Genomic DNA, 18927 nt, shown 5'->3' on the forward strand with positions numbered 1-18927 from the left:
TTTCACTTCCTGTTCTTCAGGCCTCTCATTTAAAGTTCAATTTACCAAAATGAAAATACAGCAAAGCAACATTTAACCACCTCCATCTTACAACATAGGCAAACTATGTTTGAACAGCATGGATATGTTCAGATTTTTGGGACGAAGGCTCAGTTCAAGTACTTAGTGAAAAACAAATTTAAAGGTGCAATGATGCATTAAATAGTATCTTCGGATATACAAGTTCAAGAAAATAGAAAGGTTGAATTGCTGTTTAGTCTAATTGTAACCTTTTTTTGTTTACTTTCCTTGGTTGAAGCTAGTCCAGAAGAAAAAAACAGTTATCCCTTGACAAAACTTAGAACAGTCAAACATTATAAGGATGATTATGTTGAGGTGTGGAAGTGCAGTCTGTATAACACAAAACAAAAATCATTGAAAAAAAAACTTATAACCACAGCGGATGGAATCTCAATGCCACAAGATATCTTGGACGGATTCCATGAACATTTGTTTAAAAAATACAATTTGAGGTGTATAACCCAAGGTTACATTCACATTAGAATTGCACATGCTACAACTAATTATTTCACCAGCTCCTGGTTGCTTGCCACCTTTTCAATACAGATCGAATCAGCAGCCATCCTCTATTAAATACCATCTAAATATATTAATTAAATCTGAAGCAAAAGGAAGGTTATGTTTGCCAGAATCATACCATTCAACTTGAGGTGGTACACTAAAGGTTTCTGCATTCCGCACTGATGCTTGTATCTACAACAAAAATATAGAACTGATCCACATGAATTAAATTACAGACGTGTAAAGTATTCAGAAAGGAACAATGAGAATCCAGGAACACACAGAAATCCAATTGGGCTTACAGAAATTCACAAGGAACGACATAACTACACCTTCAAAGTCCAACCAAATGAGTACACAACTCATTTAGGTGATGAAAGATAAGAGTTGTAACACAAAGTGCAGTTGTCATCAAGACTAGTTAAAATAGAGTATTAGGTCATAAAATATTGGAACGGGTGGAAAATCAGTTTGTGCATGTTCCACAACGGAGTAATATTTCACCTTTCAGCAAAATGACATTGAACACCACTAAAGTTTGTATGATTACTTAAGATGAGGAGCCTCAGCTAAACACAAATCTAGGAATAACCTCCCAACATAATGGAATGAAAAACATGGTTGCAACATGTGAGTAATTTTGGCAGCAGAACCAAGATTACACCGATTTACAGCTGGTTTTCCTTTCTATATTACCTGAAATACTCTCAGAATTTTACCTCAGTCAACATTCTCCCACTCCATGCACATTCCTGTCTCCTTGAAGACACCACATCATAGAAGTGTATGGTTATGTGTAGCACATCTCTAGCATCTTAGACAAGAGCCACCTTCGACATAACTGTGTGCCAGTCTACAATTAAACGAAAGGCTATTTGTCAGCATCATAATTTGGCACAATCCAACAGTCCAACAAAGCTTCACATGAACAGTTTTCTATAGTGAACTATCAGATGCAGGAAGCATCTATCCCAGCATGAAATCTGGGAGGCCAGTTGTAGTGATCCTTCTATCTGGCTGGGACCAATTAATTCAGAATAAAGTAAGGAATTGAACTTGACATCCTTGTGATCTAGGCAGTGGATACACCAATTAACACACAGAGATACCAACACATACAAATCTACAGAAATTTGAGGAAGTGCAAGGATAACCTTTCATTTCAATGTAGTATTTGCAGTTCATATGAAAAAGTACACTTAAAATGGCACTTTTGCAGTTTTTGATCCAAATACCAAAAAATATGTTTGCCAGAATCTTCATTTTCCATATTATAGTTAAAGTGCCATCCATGACAAAAAGCCATCAGAAATGCAACCCCAGGGATCCAGCCCATGGTGGGTTGACAACATTAGAGTCAAATACAACCATTAACAGCAGCAGTAATTAAAGTGGTCATTTACATTAGGTTTTCCTTCATCTCAATATCCAATTATTTTCCCCAGCTTTCAATTATTTTGGGAAATTTGTGACATATTACAATATTCAACAGCACTTTTAGACCCCATTTCATTAATATTTTTAAAGATATTAATGTTAAATCACCAAATTTTACCAGCTGAAATTTATTGTGTAAAGAAACATTAAGCTCTTTAAGCTCCTTGCTAATTATAAATTGTAAATACTCTCATGGATTTTTTTAAACTGTGCAACACCTTTATTGACACAAAAGGTATTGTGGTTTAAAACAAAGCAAATTATCTGTATAATGGGACAACAAATCACTGACTATATACCATTATGGTCTCCAGAGAGTATGGGATGAAAACCAGTTAACTTTTTATTCTGAAACAAGATTTCAGGAAAAATTTTAGATGCATTGATAGAATTAATTACAGTAATAAAAGAAGCAAAGCACAAAAAAACAACTAAAATGGGCCACAGGGGCCTGATGCAAATTAAATGAAGCAGTTTCTTGGAGATCTCCACACACAGCAGGTAAACGCTATGCTGCATCCACTCAAATTCCCCTAATCTTGAGTAACCGGTTTGCTTAGTGAAGAGAGTGTGGGTCGTTTAGTATTCGAAGGATGATCCTCTTCGTGTGGCCTTTTCCTACCAGTTGATGACTGTAAAGAAAGAAAAGAAACCCTACCTTTATTAACCAATACCATTTCACTCTTGCTCCTGATCATATCTTCCCAATTCATTGGTACTAAAGCACTCTGCGATTCCCTGATGTTGGTGAAACTCTATTTTAAGTTAAAGGAGCAAATCAATAAAAAGAACCAAAGGGTTGGGACATTGAGGAAAATGTTTTTAGCAACCTTAAGCCAACCAAAAAAAACTCAGTTAGTTCATTTACAGACAACACCTAACCTAGTATAGCCACATTCATGAATAGCTAGGCATAACAATATGCACCTCAGTTTTTCCCATTTTCCATGCAAGCAATCAACTATTTGCATTCGCATGGACAACCTCAAAATCTGCTAGCTACCAAAGCACTGACAAAAAGCACTCGGAAAGATTTCTGACACATGTTTGGATCAATGACATAGGAAAATTTCTAATGCTAGTCTGTTCCTTTAATTTTCAGGCAGCATGAATTTATGTAGTACTGAGATAAGACATGCTAACAATTTAATAGGTTCTTCATACGACAATACAAAAGGGAAGAAATAGACCGTTTAGCCCTTTGAATCTGCTCAGTTTTTCAAGATGATCACCACTGAACTGTTTGTGCTTCACATTCCACATTTCCATCTACCCCAGTAACCTTAGATACATGAAACAAAAAACAGAAATTGTTGGAGAAAATCAGCAGGTGTGGCAGCATCTGTGAAGAGAAAGCAGAGGTAATGTTTCGGGTCCAGTGACCTTTCTACAGACCATTAGTTATTTGTTCGGGAAGGGGATTAATCCACCTCAGAGGTGAACCAGCCTCCACCACTTTTGGAGGCAGTGTTCCAAACTCTCTCAAGCTTCAGAGAAACAATTCTTTTCTCTATCTTAAAATGGCAATCTCCAATTTAATAAGTGTCCTCTGGTTCTGAAGTAACACCCACATCCCTTCTACATCCAACCTGTCAAGACCATGCAGAATCTTGAACACCTCACTCAAGTTGCAATCATCATTCTAAAATGCTGTGGCAACAAGCCCAACATGTCCAACCTTTCACAACAGGACAACCCACTTATTCCAGAAATCAATCTAGTAAACACCCTCTGACCTTCTGTGCACACTAGTTGCCCTTAAGACAGTGGTGGTAAGCTGCCTTCTTGAACGGCTAGAGTCCATGTGCTGCAAGGCAGACCTATAGGGGAAGGAATTCCATAACACTGACCCAGTGAAACTGCTGTATCCTTACTTTTGTATTCCTCTCATAATAAAAGATACACCAGTGATTAAGTGGTGATTAAGTGCATACTAACTTTACATGACTCATACACTAGAATACCTAAGCTCCTCTGTCTAATGAAAATTCTAATCTTCAGAAGTTAGACATCACTGTGTTGCTACTCATAAGCTTTAGGAGAATGATATAGGATACATTTAGGTTAGCTGTGAGCTTACTGAAAGAAGGACTCAAGCTCAGCAAAAGAACCAGAACAGAGTGGAAGGTTTAAAAAACAGATTGGTCATGTCGCTTAGCAGTAAACTTAGCATCAGTGTGACATTCAGCAGTATGCAAAACAGAAGGATGGATTTGTTTTAAAAATACCTGTACAATAATCCGGAAGGCACACTTGAAAACAGACTAGATAGTAGCTTGCAAATGATAACTGAATATATGTACGAGAAGAAAAAACAAGGAAAGCACAGCAAATTAAATCAATGTTTTTTAAAAACATAATGGATTGAATGGTGTCTTCTCTAACTGTACAATTCTATGAACTAGCAACAGAGTAAGGAAAGCAGACAAGTGATGAAAGTTTCAGTATGAAGTGAAAGAGGCAAAGCATTCAAATGGGCAATGGGAAAATTCGAAAGGCAAGAAGGGTTCTGAAGAGATGCAAATCAAAGATTTAGATCCACAGCAGCTGCCAAAACATATACCATAAATTTAAACCAACAATTTATGCCATAAAAGCACAGCAGAGATTAGAGAGAATCCCATAATTTAGGTATGTTACATCATGTGGAGTCCATCAACACTTAAGTGTACTTTAATATTACAATAAAACATCATAATATCTAACAAAACCAACTGTTAGCTCACAGCTGCAAAGCTTCACAGGACCTTGGGGAACATCGACAAATTCAACAGATATCCTACTTCCAGAGTAGATGTCCATCTGCAAGGTCTTGTCTCCTCCATTTCTCTGGATCTGGTTTCCAGCATCTGCAGTCATTGTTTTTACCTAGTTGATTTTAACCCTACTGCGAATCCTCTTGCAAGGATGCCTGCCTTGAAGTTTTCCTCCTCTCTCTACAAGAATCTCAGGAGTCCCTCTCCCACTGCAACTCCCAGGTCATTTCCTCTGCCCAGAAGCTCTTCAACTATGTCGTGAAACAAACTCGCTACCACAGCCACATTTGCTTCGTCAGTGCCTGCCTCCGTAACCAACTCATCCCACATGGACTCCGAACCACCTTTAAACCAGCAGAGTTCGGACCCGAACAGGACAAACAGTACAGACTACAGATTCAAAAACACCAGCAACAGTTCTCTTTCAGGATCCTCCACTCCACACTTGCAGCAAAGAGCCAGCACCTAACCTCTCTACAGTCAGCCCTGCCTCAGCTGAGGGCCACACTCTCTCAGAATTGCAAAGGACCCACTCTGTACTACATCCTTAGGAGAATTCATACTCTCAACAAACAGTTCTTCAACTCCATCTCAAACATCAAAAATTGTAAGTACAACAAGCTTTTATCCACCCACCTCCATAACCAGCGCTCCTCAAACATTCCAGAAGATTCCCCCAGCCTCAGAAACGCCATTAGCCATGCGGCTGATGCAGCTTCCACCCCCCACGCTGATTGATGATGTCACTTCCGCCCCCATCTTGGCCACTCCCACAACCACTTCCGGCCCTCACATCATCGCTGATGCCACACGCTCAGTGACTGCCGCCGCCCCTACTGCCGTGTCTGCCACGACTTAACGCCCCACCAGCGCCACTCACCTGCAGTCTGCCAACACGCCCCCCACAAACCCCCCAGAACCCTGAGGGGCACATTACCCCTGCTCATGACTCCACCCCCATTCCCCCTACCATCACACCCACTCCAGTTACGGGCTCTGCCCCCACTCCCAGCTCCAGACCCACACAAGATCCCAGCGCCCAGTCTTGCCAGGTTTTCACCATCCCCCCAGACCTCCCCCTCACTGAGGACGAATGATCAGTCCTCAGCAAAGGACTCACCTTCATCCCCCTCCGTCCACACATCAATGAATTTAATACACGCCGTGACGTCGAACAATTCTTCCGTCGTCTCCGCCTCCGAGCTTACTTTCACAATCAGGATTCTCGCCCACCTTCCGAGGACCCCTTTGCCCACCTCCAACACACTGCATCCACCTGGATACCCGGCGCTGGCCTATTACCTGCCCTCGACTTCTTCATTTCCAACTTCCGCCGGGACATTAACCGCTTCAACCTGTCTACCCCCCTCCCCCACTCTAACCTCTCACCGTCAACGCGCAGCCCTCCAATCCCTCTGCTCCAATACCAACCTCACCATTAAGCCAGCGGATAAAGGGGGTGCAGTGGTTGTCTGGCGCACTGACCTCTACACTGCTGAAGCTAAACGCCAACTCGAGGACACCTCTTCCTACTGCCTCCTAGACCATGACCCCACCCCCATCACCAAACCATCATCTCCCAGACCATACAGAACCTCATCACCTCAGGAGATCGCCCACCCACAGCTTCCAACCTCATAGAACTGGGCAGTGCGGGGTTCCCGGACTACCTCCTTCCCAAGATCTACAAGCCTGACGACCCTGGTCGACCCATTGTCTCAGCATGCTCCTGCCCCACTGAACTCCTCTCTACCTACCTCGACACTGTCCTATTCTCCCACCCCCCGCCCCGAGTCCAGGAACTCCCCACATACGTTCGAGACACCACCCATGCCCTCCACCTCCTCCAAGACTTCCGTTTCCCCTGCCCACAACACCTCATCTTCACCATGGATATCCAATCCCTCTACACCTCCATCTGCCATGACCAGGGCCTCCAAGCCCTCCGTTTTTTTCCTCTCCAGACGTCCCCAACAGTACCCTTCCACCGACACTCTCATTCGTTTGGCCGAACTGGTCCTCACCCTTAACAATTTCTCCTTTGAATCCTCCCACTTCCTCCAGACCAAAGGGGTAGCCACGGGCACACGTATGGGCCCCAGCTATGCCTGTCTCTTTGTTGGCTATGTAGAACAGTTGATCTTCCGTAATTACACCGGCACCACTCCCCACCTCTTCCTCCGCTACATTGATGACTGCATTGGCGTCACCTCGTGCTCCCGCGAGGAGGTTGAGCAATTCATCAACTTCACCAACACATTCCACCCTGACCTTAAATTTACCTGGACCATCTCTGACACCTCCCTCCCCTTCCTGGACCTCTCCATCTCCATTAATGATGACCGACTTGACACTGACATTTTTTTTTTTACAAACCCACCGACTCCCACAGCTACCTGGATTACACCTCTTCCCACCCTATCTCTTGCAAAAACGCCATCCCGTATTCCCAATTCCTCCGCCTCCACGATATCTGCTCCCAGGAGGACCAGTTCCACCATAGAACACACCAGATGGCCTCCTTCTTTAGAGACTGCAATTTCCCTTTCCACGTGGTTAAAGATGCCCTCCAATGCATCTCGTCCACATCCCGCACCTCCGCCCTCAGACCACACCCCTCCAACCGTAACAAGGACAGAACGCCCCTGGTGCTCACCTTCCACCCTACCAACCTTCGCATAAACCAAATCATCCGCCGACATTTCCGCCACCTCCAAAAAGACCCCACCATCAGGAAGAAGAACACCTATACAAGGTATTCAGCAAAAACGGATACCCACGCAATTTCATCACCAGATGCCTTAGGGAAAGACAACGAAATGAGGACATGCCACAACCCAAAGGACTGGCCACACTCCCATACATCAGGAGCATTTCTGAACTGAGCCAGACTGCTGCGCCCACTAGGAGTCATAACAGCACACAAACCAACAGCCACTCTCAGACAACAACTCACCAGGAGAAAGGACCCGATACCCAGCAGGAGCAAAACCAACGTAGTGTACAAAATCCCATGCAAGGACTGCACAAAATACTACATAGGACAAACAGGAAGACAGCTAACAACCCGCATCCATGAACACCAACTAGCCACGAAACGACACGACCAGCTATCTCTAGTAACCATACACTCAGATGACAAACAACACGAATTCGATTGGGACAACACCACTATTATAGGGCAGGCCAAACAGAGAACAGCCAGGGAATTCCTAGAGACATGGCACTCATCCACAAGTTCTATCAACAGACACATTGAACTAGACCCTATATACCGACCACTGCAGCGGACAGCAACTGACAACCGGAAGCGGCAGATTCAAACCAACATAAATGCCGGAGGAATCAGCACAGAAGCGCTTCACAGGAAGCTCCCAAGCACTGAAGATGTCACCTAGAAAGGGGACGAAATGTTTGCAACAAAAACTCCCAGCTCGGCGAACAGAACCACAACAATTTGAACCACTATTGCACATACATGCTTTTCACCACAAAGGTGAACAAACCTGAATACAGCACTTCAATTCTGATCTGACTCATGTATTAAAAAGTTTCATTTCATGGAAGATTATGTTTATTCCTGAAAGCAAAAATCATGTGCAGCCTCTTGTATTTCAAACACCCACTGCATTAAGAATGAATAAAGTTGTGCTAACAGCAAAAGCGAGCACTGTTGAGAATGGAATTACAACTGCAAGAATTGGCTTTCCTTACCTGATCAGTTGTGCTTCGGGGCAACATTAATTCCGTCCGGGCATCCATCAGCTGTTTCGCTTTTTTCTTCATATCTTCATCCTTGTTTGAAGCATAATTCAGCATGATAAAAATTAATGGCTGGTGTCATTTGATAGAAACTATGTACAATTCTATAAAGTAACTAAGCAATTAAAAGTTGAAACTGCCTTTGATGAAGAAATTAAAATTAAAACAAGACTTAAAAAAGATGCATTACCCAAGGAAAATCCTGAACCCATTCCAACCATAACAAGGTCCTGATCCAGACCAGCCAATTGGGCCCCCACCCTGCCTCTAAGTTCAAGCTGCTGTGATACCTTACAAGTTGTAACTTGAAACAGTAGAGAGCGTTGGTAGAAGCCCTAATATTCCTTTCATCATATAACTGACCATGACTCTTTCCTGTTGTCACTGACAGTCATTTGTGTAGGTGGGAAGGATTTACAACAAAGGAGGCGGTCATTCAACACACATCCCTGTTCCTCACCCAAATCTCAAAGATGTTGGCATGTATCCCAGAACACAGAGGAAAGCCCAGGGGCAAGATAATATCGAAGGTTCTGACCAGTCTTTCAAATGATTTTTCAATATGGATGTTACACCAAGGCACTGGAGAAATAGCAGTGCAAATAAATAAACTGTGTTAGATACAGACGGGGCAACCTTTCATTTTGAGGAGATGAAATAGGACAAAATTACTACAAGTTGTGAATAATTAGCTAAATCCAGGTCTTTCTGATAAAGGGAAAAGAAAAAGTTTTTAAAGGTAATAAGAATATTGATAAAATGAAATGCACAGAATCTTGTGTATGTATTGATTTTTTAAAAGTACTGCCATAACATGTAGAGAGAACAGATTAACATATTGGAGAGATAGCAGTCAAGTGAAATTTAATATTCAAAGGTGTGTTTCAATGCATCTTAGAAGCAGAAGTGAATTCAAGTGCAAGGGCAAAGTGATAAAGCCAGTCTTAAAAAAGATGTGATACTAGATTGTACACAACAGAAGCAGAGATAAAGAAAGTAGTGACAACACTAAACTGCTTTGAATTATTGATTAGACTATTAGAACAGTGTTGAAAAGTGTGGCGCTAGAAAAGTACAACAGGTCAGGAGCAGGAGAATCGGCGTTTCTGGTATAAGCTCTTCATCTCTGCTTTTCCAGTGCCATACTTTTCAAGTTTGCTTCCAATCCTCACTTTCTCTGTTAGAGCACCATCTAGTCTCAAAGTTAATTTAAACCAAGGTTTTTGACTATGATTAATGCAAATAAACCTCAGCTTTTTTGTAAGTGCTGGGAAATTCAGAAGGCAACTTGAAAATTATAAACACTGACTGCAAATAAAACAATTTGACTGGTTATGTCTAAACAGGTATAATTTTACAAAGGGAAAGGGTCAGCAACTTTTTCTCTCTTCGGTGACACTGTAGTGGTTAGAATGATTCACCAGATATAAAGTTAATGGAATAGAATTTTAAAAATTCAAAACACAAATAGAGTATTTGGAAAAGTATATGTATTTAGATAAATTACAAGGTTTACGGTTGGGTCTTGGAGAGCTGGCAGAGGCAAAATGCACCAAATAGCCTGGTGTATAAAATTCCAGAATTTGAGAGAATAACTACAGACAATTAAGCTTTTCTGAAATTGCAAAGAAATCAAACAAATGTATTTCCTAATATTTCCAATGCTTATCTCCATAACATGCATTAGTCTGTTCACTTAGTTTTTTTTTGGTAATGCCCAAGCCTACCCAAGAAATAAAAGCAGCAATAGTTCATGTGACCTTTCAAGCCTGATCCACCATTCAATAATTTTAATTAAAATTTAAATTAATAAGTTAATTATCATCCACCATTTGAGTAGTTTGATTAACTTGTGGTCACCCCAGTTGATAGTGGGATTTACGTATCAGCAAGTGGGTTATGACGATTATAGTGACCAGCTATGAGCAATACAACAAGACAACAGCTGGTGTCCACGCTTCAATAATTTTAAATGACATCTTTACCTGCATCCAAGAGTGATTAAGAGCTTCCTTTGTTGTGAATCTTTTATTTGGGTCCACGTTAAGCAGCCGCTTCACCAAGTCCTTTGCTAAGCAGAAATAAGGATGGAAATTTATTGTGTACAGAAGAAAGTCATACAAATAAAGTTGCCATTTAAAGGCAGGATAACATTACCAATTAATTCCTCATGCGCAAAATTTTAATTTTTTTTTAATTCTCAGCTTCCAACCATCTGTTCAGCTATAAAGATTCATAGCTTTAATTTAGGTTGGGAATGAGCATTAAATATTTGGCGTCTTTCACATTCAAAATCTTGCTACTAAAAAAATCATCAATATCTTTATTAAATTTAGTTTTTCTTGCTTTCTTACATTGTGTCTTTAAAGAAACTGGTAATGCCTCCATATAGCAACTATGTTGCCCAAATACTCTCCACAAGTGTCAATACTGAATTGAACATTAAAGAATTCCAATGTTCATAAATAGCAAAAACAAAAAAAACAAGTTGGTTGTGTGAGTGGAGGAGGAGAAGCTTGGCGGTGGAGGGTGTGGGAGGGAAGCGGGGGTGGGGGGCGGGGGGAAAGAGAGGATGACTTAATCAAGTTTTAATGCTTTGAATGCTGATCACATTTCACTCACTCAATCCTTTCCCTTAATTACAAATTACACTTACCTGCTTCAGAGACATTTACCCAGCACTGCGGGATGAACTTGTAATGTCCATTTATGATTTGATCCCTCAAATTCATGTCTTTGATTTGATCACTAAATGGTGGATATCCACCCAAGCTGAAAAACAAAATGCAGTCTCCATTCTAGTAACTATAGAGGGACTTGGTTATTCACTTTGCCAATTGGTCACCAGATATCCTTCCAAAATAATACTTTGTACAAGACATGGATGCCAACTTCCTTTCATTGGACTGAGTTATGCAATAAGACAAAAAAAAAATTCATCCTATGAAACATTACATTATCGCTAAGTATGTCTTTGTGTATCTGGGTTAAATGTTGCCTCAAGTGCAAGACCAAATTTTATGAGGTCTTTAGTATTCACCAATTTTCATGATCTACTGAGGAGGGGCATGCCCTCCTTTCTCACTGACCAAATAGTAGCTGCATTTTAAACGGAAGTCAAAACAAATTGTACAACTTATGTTCACCCTCCATTTAATAAAACAAATCTGTTCAGAAGCCATAAGAATCAATATAGATGAACTGTGTCCTTTTCAAAACTTAATAAATCATTCTGAAGTTTAAGCAAGTTAATATTACATTAATTTCAAACACAGATTAACTCCACATATACTTTAAGACACTTTCCGGCTGATATTTTTTATATAGGAAGAATTACCTATTTGAACTTCTACAGAGTACAAACAAACAATACAAAGAATGTCTAAACATATGAAAGTATAGTTAAGAGTGCACAGAAAAAAGACCCACTAGTCCACTCAGCCTATGCCTTCCAGTTCATATATTGCAATACATGAAATTCTCAATGCCAGCTTCTGATTTGCACACAGTTCAAAACCACATGTTGCCAGGCTTTTAAATGATTTTTTTCGAAAATGGACAAGGAAAAAAAACATTGCAGCCTACCTTCAGATGCTATACCTTCCTATATTCTTAAGAAGCATTAACTTTAACTGGCCCACAAAGAAAAGATTTTAGTCATAGTGGATGCATTCTAGTAAGACAAATAACTGGAGATACTGGAAATTTGAAACAAAACCATGCTGGAGCAAGTCAACAAGTCTGGTAGCAACTATAAAGAGAAAAACAGACTGGACATCTGCTTTTCAAAGCAAGTCCTGCATGCCATCAAGTCACTACAAACACACAAGTGTTTACAAACTAACAGTTACTTCAAACAAAGTGAAAATTGCAATTAATTGTGCTTCAGTTTACTAGATCACTGTTCAAATAAAAATTTCTATCCGAAAACCAACACTTGATCAGATGAAAGTCATGCAAAACAAATGACTTACCATATGAAAAGTATAACTCCTAGGCTCCAGCAATCCACCGCTTTGGAGTACCCTCCTGCTCCAGCACCCAGCAACACCTCTGGAGCTAGATAGGTGGGTGTTCCACATAATGTTTTCATCAGGGATGTTTCTCCCAAGATCTTTGACAGACCAAAATCAGTAATCTTAGAAAGAATAAAAATAGTGTTTGAAAAGATTAAATTCAAAAGAGACAAGTCTTTGTTATGTATTGAAGGATTCCAGTTAAGCACTGCCATGTTCTCTGTTATACGAAGGAGAATGGAGCAATTACTAAATACAGTTTGCATGGAGCTATCAAGATTTCACAGCAGTTTGCACACTTTACACAGCATTTAACATGGTTCAACATCCATTATATGAATGCGTGAAGGGTGGGAAACAAATGCTGGCCTTGCCACAACATCTACAATTAACTGAAGAGAAAAGGAGCAAGGCAAATTTAAATGGTAGATTTTTTTGAGATAACTGCGCAGAGGGAAAGTTCAATTAATATAAATGAATAATTAGGATAACTTCTTTATTTAACCTATTTTAGTAATCAAATTGTTCAACGACATTATTACACACCCCTGGAGCAAGCAGGACTTGAACCTAGGCCTCCTGGTCTAGGGGTAGGGACACCACCACTCACCCCATATGCTGCTGCACGCAATACTAGAAATACATTGGATTCAAGTTTGGTCAGATTAGCCTATTCGTATTGCTGTTTCTCTGCAGATAGTAGGCCAAGGAGAGGCAACAACAACACCATGCATTTACCATTGGACTAGTGGGGAATCAGTTCAAATTCCACCAAGCCAGCTGGAGTTCAAAAGAAAATTAATAAATCTGGAAAATAAAACTAGTCCTGAAATAGCAATTGTTACAACACAGGGTAAACCCTCCTGCTTAATTTACACCAGCAACACATTAAAGATTTATCCCGTGCAGTAATCTGAAAATTCAAGAGGCCAAGAACTATTTAAAGTAAGTTTATTTGTTAAAGGATAATGAACTAATAACTACTTATAACTTCTTCCTCTAACCTATCTTCCCTTCTATAATATAGTCTGATAATAACCTCTGATTAAGATTTACCAAAAATTCAAGTTTTCAAACAGCCAGCTGTTGAATCTTCTATTTGGATCTCCCAGTGTCTTTTTTTCTTCTTCTTAGGGATTATGCTTCACAGGACACTAATCGATGAAGGTATCTTTAAGAGCTATTTTTCAGGCAATCTCTACCTGCTGATGGCATAGCAGTTCTCCTCCCAACTGTTCAACGTTCCCTGGTCTTATACCACATCACCACCCCCCCCCCCCCCAAAACACTGGATTGCGTCTTTGGCTTTTAAGATTATCAATATACTAAATTCAAACTGGATTGGAATTTGTTTTTTTTTGGTGGGGGGGGGGGGAATATTATTTAAACTGATTAGCCTAATTCAAATCTGTTTTTGTCTCCAGGCAACCAGCTACTCCAGCAGCTGGACCACGTTACATTGTATCTTATTCAGAATACTTAGGGCTGTCAGGTAGTTCTGCTAGTTTTTAAACTCTTTTAAAAAGGTTCAGTACACCCACATCTTTATAAAACAATGATGAAACAATCATCATAAAAACTCACCCATTCACTAACATACTTTAGGGAAAGAAATTTGTTGTCCTTATCTAGTCTGACAAACACATCCATTCAGAACCATAGCAAAAGCGGCTGACTCTTACCCAACCTCTGAAATGCCCTGAGTGGCTAGAAAAGCAAGCCACACAGCTCGAGGGATGGAAAACAAATGCTGTCTTTGCCTGCATCATTCATATTCCATATAAGAAATGAATTAAATTTGAAACTTTTTTAAACAAGCACTCTTGTGTCTAATGAAACATTTTAGGAGATTCTGCTCTCAAATCAAAAAGCAGACAAGGATTTGGGCTATAAAAAGTGTTTTAAAAGGATAGATACATTTTCAGGAAGAAATTCCAGAACTTGACCTGGATGGCTGCTAGTGAGAGGAAAATGTAAACTAGGGAAATTTATTCTGGTCTGAGTCATGATCATTACATTCACGTGAGGATTTGCTGCGGTCCGCCAGTGTTGTGTAATTTAAAAACAGGTGCACAACAAGATCCACAAGGAGGATGAGATTTAAAAATTAAGAGCCAGAAAGGAAGATGGTAACAAAAATTGCCATTTGGTCAAGTAACAGTTGATATCAACCAGCTTATCACAATGACAAGATAAAGAAAGCAAAGGTGGAAGTCTTCAATAAACAGAAGTTTTGGAATGTTGTCTAATATCAAGGGTACAGATTGTTATGGGGTGAAGTCATTTTAAATACCAGTATATAGAAACATTCATAATCAGAATCAGTGCAGCTACAGAATGTTACTGTACAAAATTTCATGCAGAAATAAGATAACTGGGTAAAATAGTCCGTATACCACTTGGATGAGATGCAACAGTGGCTGATGTTCAATGCATTGTTTTACTGCCACTCTCAATACTATTTTGGTTTTACCAGCAGATGGCATCAACTGCATCATAATCCATACCTTAATGAGGCAGTTCTCTTCATTGTTCGCAAGCAGTACATTCTCTGGTTTGAGATCTCGGTGGGTGATGTTATTTTCATGAAGGTACTGTAATTAGATTGAAAATTTAATGTCCTCTGATCTTTTGAACTTTAAACTAAATTATATTTTGTTATGCTATATTATTCCTGTGATTTAGAATCTATGGACATACATAAATATCCAGAATTCCAGATTGATCACTAATGCATCGAACTAACAACAATCGAGTCTACCGCAGTGACAAGGAAAATGGAGTTTCAGAGTTTAAATGTCTTGTTTCAAGCTTCCTAGAAGACAAGATACAATGCATTCACTTGCTCTCTCCTCTCCAACTCAACATTCTGATTTCCTATCTTCCTAGTTCTTTGATCTGTGGCTAAAAAAGGAAGTAACCCCTTCTGGCCTTGCAACCTATAACAATATCATCTAAATTTTAAAATATTCTCAAGAGAGGAGTAACAACAGCAAAGCCACATTTATTGCCCTTTTCCTGTTGCCCTGCAAAGAGCCAGTGGGCCAAATCTCAAATAGCAATTGTTCTTTCTTAAACTGCAGTTTTTGCCAGCTCACACCAGAGTTAATTAAAAGGTCAAACAAATAATTGGAATAGAAACAGAAAATGCAGGAAATACTTAGATCAGATGGCATCAGTGGAGAAAAAGTTGTTTTAAGATCAACGATTTTATACCAGAACCAGAGAAAAAATTAGAAATGTAATAACTTTTTAAGTGAGTGAAAAGAGGAAATGGTGGATAAAGATGAACAGAAATGGTTTGTGAAAAAGTAGCAATCTACAGATATTAAACAAAGGAAGTTGGTGGGACAAAGACAAAATAAATGGTCAACCTACAAGAAACAAATAATTGGTCGAGAAGAGATGTGAAAGGCAGAATGATGAACAGCTTCCATCCAGAGAGTGAAAACAGAGTAAAATTGAAACCTGTAAAGCAAAAAGGAAAGAATATCCATGCAGAAACTGTTGAAAGTAAAACTGATTCCGGAAAGCTGTAAAGCACTGAATAGAAAACCAAAAGATGTCAAGGACAGAAGGGTCACTGGAGGAATGTGTACATTAATAGCCTTGGGAGTTTGGGGGGGGGGTGTGCGCGTGTGCGTGTGTGCGCGCGTGCGTGTGTGTGTGTAAGAAGAGACAGAGAGAGAAAAATAAAGCAAGGTGTTGTTGTTTATGCGGAATGGTGTCTCGGGAAAGGGAGCAGAAGATGGATTAGGTGATGGCAACAGTGGCAAAACTGGATGATGATCAACTGAAATTAAGGTTAGCTGTGTGTAAGGTGAGCACTGCGAAACCCTATGATAGCCTGGGAAGGAGGAGGATGACTGAAGTGTGGAAAATTAGTTGAGTTGTGAGGAGAGGCAAATCCTTAGCAGAGATAAAGGGAAGAGATGTCAGAAGTACTGGTATGGAAGACTGCATCATCAGAATAGAATGGAGTTTTACAGGAAATAGGACATGGAGGTAGATGTGCAAGTTTGTAGCCTCGGCTCAGAAACAGAGAAATCGAGAAGGAGAAGCAAACAGGCAGAGATGACGACATTAAAGTGGGAGAGTAATGTGAAAATTGGAAGCAAAGTTGATGAAATTTTCCAGCTCAGGTAAATAACAGAAAATGGCACTGATATATGACTGTATCAGTGTACTATAAACAAATAAAACAAGGCAAGAGAGGGTCTTCAGAGGTACAGGAACAAGGAAAATTTAACTGATCTTGCAGTTTTACTTTTCCCACAAGGTAAATTACCTGTGAAAGAGAATTGTTTCGGGTAAGGGCAAAGATGACAATCTTTCAAGTAATAATAAATGAACTACTTTAAGCATGCAGAAAGGGAGAAAATGCAGTAAGTAATAAATAAAACATTTGGAACTACTTGGGCTTTTGGCAAGAATGCTAGAATATCCTAGAGATTTGTTTAATTTCCTTCTTTTAGGTATGGCTGCAGGGAGGATGAATCATGGGTTGGAATATGGGAGTTAAAATTGTCAAAGAATGGGAGGGGCATATAGTTCTGATGGCCTTTTCTCATCCTTGACATAACCATAAAGTTACATGAAACTGTCAAACACAGAATCAAAACAAGTGACAGTTTTTAAAAACAAATAAGAGTTTAAAAATTCACAATTCTAAATACTAGATATTTAACTAGAGATTTATCACCTTTTGAGACTTCTGAGTCTTTTTTCTTAGGCCCCTCGGAACTTTTGGTAGCGTTTTGACAATGCAAAGTCGTGCTCCCACATGAAGTTCACCAGTGTGACCATTCGTTAGGAGGCTGATGAGATGCGAATAAGTTTAAGCCTCAACAACCACATGTACAAACACATTAAAAGTCAGATGTAATTAAGTCAATTTTCAGATTTAAGATAGGTTCCAGTAAAATGTTAAATTGTAATTGGTGGAAGACAGACAGGAATAACTTTGTAGTTCTGGGAGAAAGAATAACAGATAAATTTTCCTGTGTCTTAGCAATGTCTAGTGTAACACCAAACCATGTAACATTGCTTCAAATTCTACTTAATGCAATTAGCCAAGTTCAGTAAAGGAAGCAGTATATGTAATACTAGTCCTATTGTTGTGATAGTCAATTCATAGCCTGATTTAGTTTCTACCTGCTGGTATAATATTTTTATATTTCTTATTCCAACTCTCTCTCCTAGAACTGCAGGCTTAGGAAATTCTATTCTCAGCATTAAATAAATGAATAATGTTATATTCACCAACATGGGTTAATCTAAGAAAATCCTTTTGAATGCAGTAAAGGCAACACTATATATAGAATTGTCTTTGGTGAGTAAAGAACAAATGTGTCCTTAACAATTATATTAAAGGAGTGAAAAATAAATAAGGAGATCGGAGGGTAAATTCAGTGACAAATCAGATTTAGAGAGACAGAGAGAGTCACAAACAGAGAGAGAGTGAGAGAGACAGAGCACAAGCTCATTTTAAAATGTGATACGTTTAAAATTTCAACAACTCAGAACCTCAAGAAAACTTCTTTCCACATTTTAAATTTTCATTTCCTGGGCAAAAGTAGTGGTTTGGCAGTCGTTATCATTGTTAAATGAGTACTTGCATCAACTTCTACCATTCTACGTGGTGAATTGATGGAACAATTACCAAACTTAACAACTGCAGAATGATGCTGTTTCACAAAGCTAATAACAAAATTATAAAAAAATTGGCTAGCAACTTATGACAGTTCAGTTACTGCTTCTTTTCTACAAGATTTACTAATCAATTTGCATATCATTTACATGCTTTTTTTTCCAGTAAATCCTTGGCATTAACTGGTAAAAGGTATTTTAAAATGCATGCATACTTCACCACTCTAAAAAAAAAATTGGTATTTTTGCAGTCCATATTTCTGACACAAAGTAACATGTCTGCTTGTTTAAATTCTGAGGCAAACGAATTTGGAAAACTATATTATTTAGATTAATATTCCACAAGTTCAAAATACTTTGAGATTCAAGCTTGAAATTCAGGTAAAGTTAAGCCAGTCGTAACAGGTTACTAAATCTGATGTGCGGCAAGACAACGAGGCACGGCAATGGAATTAAGTAGTAATAAATTTTAGCAACACATGAAGAGGAAGATCTCTTCTGATCAGCAGAGTAAGGAAAGAGGAAACAAATGAGAATGTTCATTTGAAAAGTGTCTCATGAGACAACTGTATTCATGTTGGTGGATTTCTCAACAAAAATCAGTGGCAGAAATTTAGAGGACCAGAAAAAGCTCACCTCACCCCAGAAGGAAAGTCACAGATGTATAATAAGTCTGTGCCACAACATATTGCAAACAACCCAGATTAGTAGAGTGAGGCCATTATCTCTCTGGATGAAGCTCCATT

At 39.4% G+C, this 18927-nt stretch overlaps 1 protein-coding gene across 1 annotated transcript in view; it reads right to left on the bottom strand.

Annotated features, from left to right (window-relative positions):
• Nucleotides 1-2276: 2276 nt before the first annotated feature.
• The window catches only part of chek2 (checkpoint kinase 2), a 38138-nt gene continuing 21487 nt past the window's right edge, over nucleotides 2277-18927 (bottom strand). The window contains exons 9-14 of the mRNA XM_060843918.1: nucleotides 15040-15126; nucleotides 12491-12654; nucleotides 11173-11288; nucleotides 10502-10587; nucleotides 8469-8549; nucleotides 2277-2630 (exon numbers count right to left, since the gene is read on the bottom strand). Coding sequence (XP_060699901.1) covers nucleotides 2532-2630; nucleotides 8469-8549; nucleotides 10502-10587; nucleotides 11173-11288; nucleotides 12491-12654; nucleotides 15040-15126 — 633 coding nt within the window. The 3' untranslated portion in view covers nucleotides 2277-2531. The remainder of the gene's footprint in view (nucleotides 2631-8468; nucleotides 8550-10501; nucleotides 10588-11172; nucleotides 11289-12490; nucleotides 12655-15039; nucleotides 15127-18927) is intronic.

Source organism: Hemiscyllium ocellatum, chromosome 24 (assembly GCF_020745735.1).
Source record: "Hemiscyllium ocellatum isolate sHemOce1 chromosome 24, sHemOce1.pat.X.cur, whole genome shotgun sequence".
Lineage (NCBI taxonomy): Eukaryota > Metazoa > Chordata > Chondrichthyes > Orectolobiformes > Hemiscylliidae > Hemiscyllium > Hemiscyllium ocellatum.